At 33.8% G+C, this 2,833-nt stretch overlaps 1 protein-coding gene across 1 annotated transcript; it reads right to left on the reverse strand.

Moving 5' to 3' along the window:
- Positions 1–1,995: 1,995 nt before the first annotated feature.
- Positions 1,996–2,505, reverse strand: LOC125852182 (uncharacterized). Its single transcript, XM_049531905.1, has one exon. The coding sequence runs from the start codon at positions 2,503–2,505 to the stop codon at positions 1,996–1,998; it is 510 nt and encodes a 169-aa protein (XP_049387862.1).
- Positions 2,506–2,833: the final 328 nt, after the last annotated feature.

Here is a 2,833-nt window from a genome sequence, read left to right on the forward strand (position 1 = left end):
TAATTGTGGCATCAATAAAGGCCATGAGAGTAATTTGGATTAGTTTATCCCTAAGAAACCAATCTTTGTACTTGGGGTTGGATGTCTCAAGTCCATTAGTGGTGACTGTTTCAGGAGGGGTCAATTTGGTGCTGTCAAGATTACGATAGAGGTCATGACCATGGAGCAGCATAGCAATGGGCCTTTAATTAATTAGGTGTTTAATGCGCAGTTGTGATGATGGGTTGAATTGAGGACATGGGTTGCGTCAGCATTAACAAGGAAGGTGGAAGGGCCCATTTATGCACAGAAAAAAAATTAATTGGATCTTGGATGGCATAATCATTAGCGTATTTTGGCGCTCATACCATGTAGTTGTACATAAGTAAAATGGAATTGTTTGTTTATTAATGAGCCTCCAATGGTGTTTTTATACTACGCCAATATTTTCTCTTGATTTTCCATTGAAACCCGTCAATGTTAATGGAAGTACGCCAACGTGGATGCTATCATGCTATCCATAGGGTTCGATTAAATATGGATGAACATGCATCTCCTATAAGGTGTTCATCAAAATCTTTCAAAATGACATAGAATGCAAGATGACATGAGAAAATAAAGCTACATATTAGCTATTAAATATAATGAAACAAGAATTTAGGAGCAGAGGGCTGATTTAGTTAACAGTCGTAAGTGTGCATGAGTATGAGAAACTTCTGTTTCAAAGTAGTTCTCTTAAATTTTTCTTATTTTATTCTCTATTTTTAATGCTCCATTTTGGGTGCGGGGTAATTGACACCAAACTCTATATATTTGTCGAGCGAATCGTAAACCTAGAAATTGATAGATAAAGTAACATCATTATTTGAAATTGAATAGAAATTTAGTCATAGTAACTGAAATTTTATAACTGAATTATTAAAATTGTGACCGAAACTATAGAGTACTGAATAAACTACTTTTACCTCATCATCATTGTTCACATTTTTAAGAATTGATGTACTCACACATCTTCATTTCAGGGCATTCATGAATCCACACTACTCATAAAAATGGAAATTCAAGAGCATGCTTGGCGAGAAACAAATCCGACAGCTTTAACAGCCTTTGAAGCTTTAGATCTTCCACAATTCGATACATACAATATTTCAAATTTGCTGAAGTAGGCAATTGGAAGTTGAGAGCATAGAGAAGTTATTCTGTTAGCCCCAACGACGACTAGCTTTTCCATGTCATATGATAAAGTAAACACACAAAATGACAATAAAATATATCGTCGATCCTTACATATGCAAAAAAAAACAAAAAATAAAGATTGTTTGAGTTCTACAGAGGCCAATCACGATAGATCAATAAAAACTATCAAACTTCTTTTCCAATTACATTCTATCGTCACATATAAAAGTGCCAAATTTCTCAAGAAGTGCATTAATGTATATTAGGAATGTAATCTAGCCAGTTGTAAGATCTAACAACTCTGATTTTCTAGCATAATTTCAGCTCGAAATCATCAAGTTCTAGAAGTTCATTAAACCACTCATCCCACCTGTTTAAGGAATCATCATTTGAACTCGATGAAGCTACAAAAGGAACTTCAGATGGTTAATGTATGTCTGCTCCTTGAAATAATTCATTGAAATTTGCAGACAAGTCCCCTGAATCCAACACATTGGAATGACGTTCCTCATTGAAGTTCATTGTAGTAGTTGGCTGAACATTTGAAGCTTGTTGTGTTTGTGATTGATAGTTCTGCATAAGGTCACAAAAATGAAAAAAATTCAACAAAACTTTGAATCATAAATTAGGCTATCTCATCTACTTTTTTCATACTTGGATACCTTTAGATGGCAGGTGAGCTGTTCCGTAGTCAAGTCCGGCACACACATCCTCTCTAGAACATCTTTAGGATTAAATCGACATGGTAAGACAAATAATGAGAATTCAATAGTAAAATTGTGAACATTCAGAAAATGTTTACTTAAGATTTTCCTTAACCAATGTTCTTGTCTTTTCTACTTATCTCTGTTCGGATAAAAACCAAGTCTTTAAATACTTACCTTTTTCTCCTAACTCGTGAATAGCCTCGTCTAATTTCTTATCAAAATCTGTTGTCCATTGCAAGTGTCGTCTTTTCTTTTGTGGTCTTTCTGTGGTTATTTTTGAAAGCAAAGAATGATTTTCCTCTATTTCTAAAGTACCGCTACTTTTAACTTGTGCCTCCTCTTTAGTACTTCTCATTCTCTTAGACCTTTTTGCCTCGTCTTTTTCTATTAAAGAACCTACTGCTTGATCTTGATAAGTCTCAGAGCAATTCGCTATGCCTTTTCCCTTTCTGTCTTGCACTTTCTTAGGACAAGATGTATTGTCCATAACATAAACTTGATTAGCCTTGTAGTGTTGTGATATTTCATTTGCCTTGTTATTGTAGTTCTTCACATGCTTCCATACATCCTTGAGTTTTATTGATGAAATGGACGATTTCCGAAAAATTAAGCATGCCCCTTGTGTTGTTGCTTCTTTTACCATTTCTATCGTCACCTCTGGAGACATCACTAAACCAAAAATGAAAAATCAGAACAAAACATTAAATGAGTTATCCAGAATTATCGAGAGAAGTTAGGGGTGTGTTTGGTACGAAGGAAAATGTTTTCCTGGAAAACAAGTAGATTTTGACTTATTTTTTCATGTTTGGTTGGTGAGTAGAAAATATTTTTCGAAAAGGATTTTAGTGTTTTATTTATGAATGAAAAATGTTTTTGAGAAATATATTTTATTTTTACTGAGTAGAAAATAATTTTTAAAATTGAAAATATTTTTAAAAAACAAACTTAAATTTTTTTGGGGGGTGGGGGGG

Source organism: Solanum stenotomum, unplaced genomic scaffold (genome assembly GCF_019186545.1).
Source record: "Solanum stenotomum isolate F172 unplaced genomic scaffold, ASM1918654v1 scaffold32770, whole genome shotgun sequence".
Lineage (NCBI taxonomy): Eukaryota > Viridiplantae > Streptophyta > Magnoliopsida > Solanales > Solanaceae > Solanum > Solanum stenotomum.

Coding starts and splice junctions, on each gene's coding strand:
- LOC125852182 (XM_049531905.1), bottom strand. CDS start 2,505: ATGGTAAAAGAAGCAACAACACAAGGGGCATGCTTAATTTTTCGGAAA.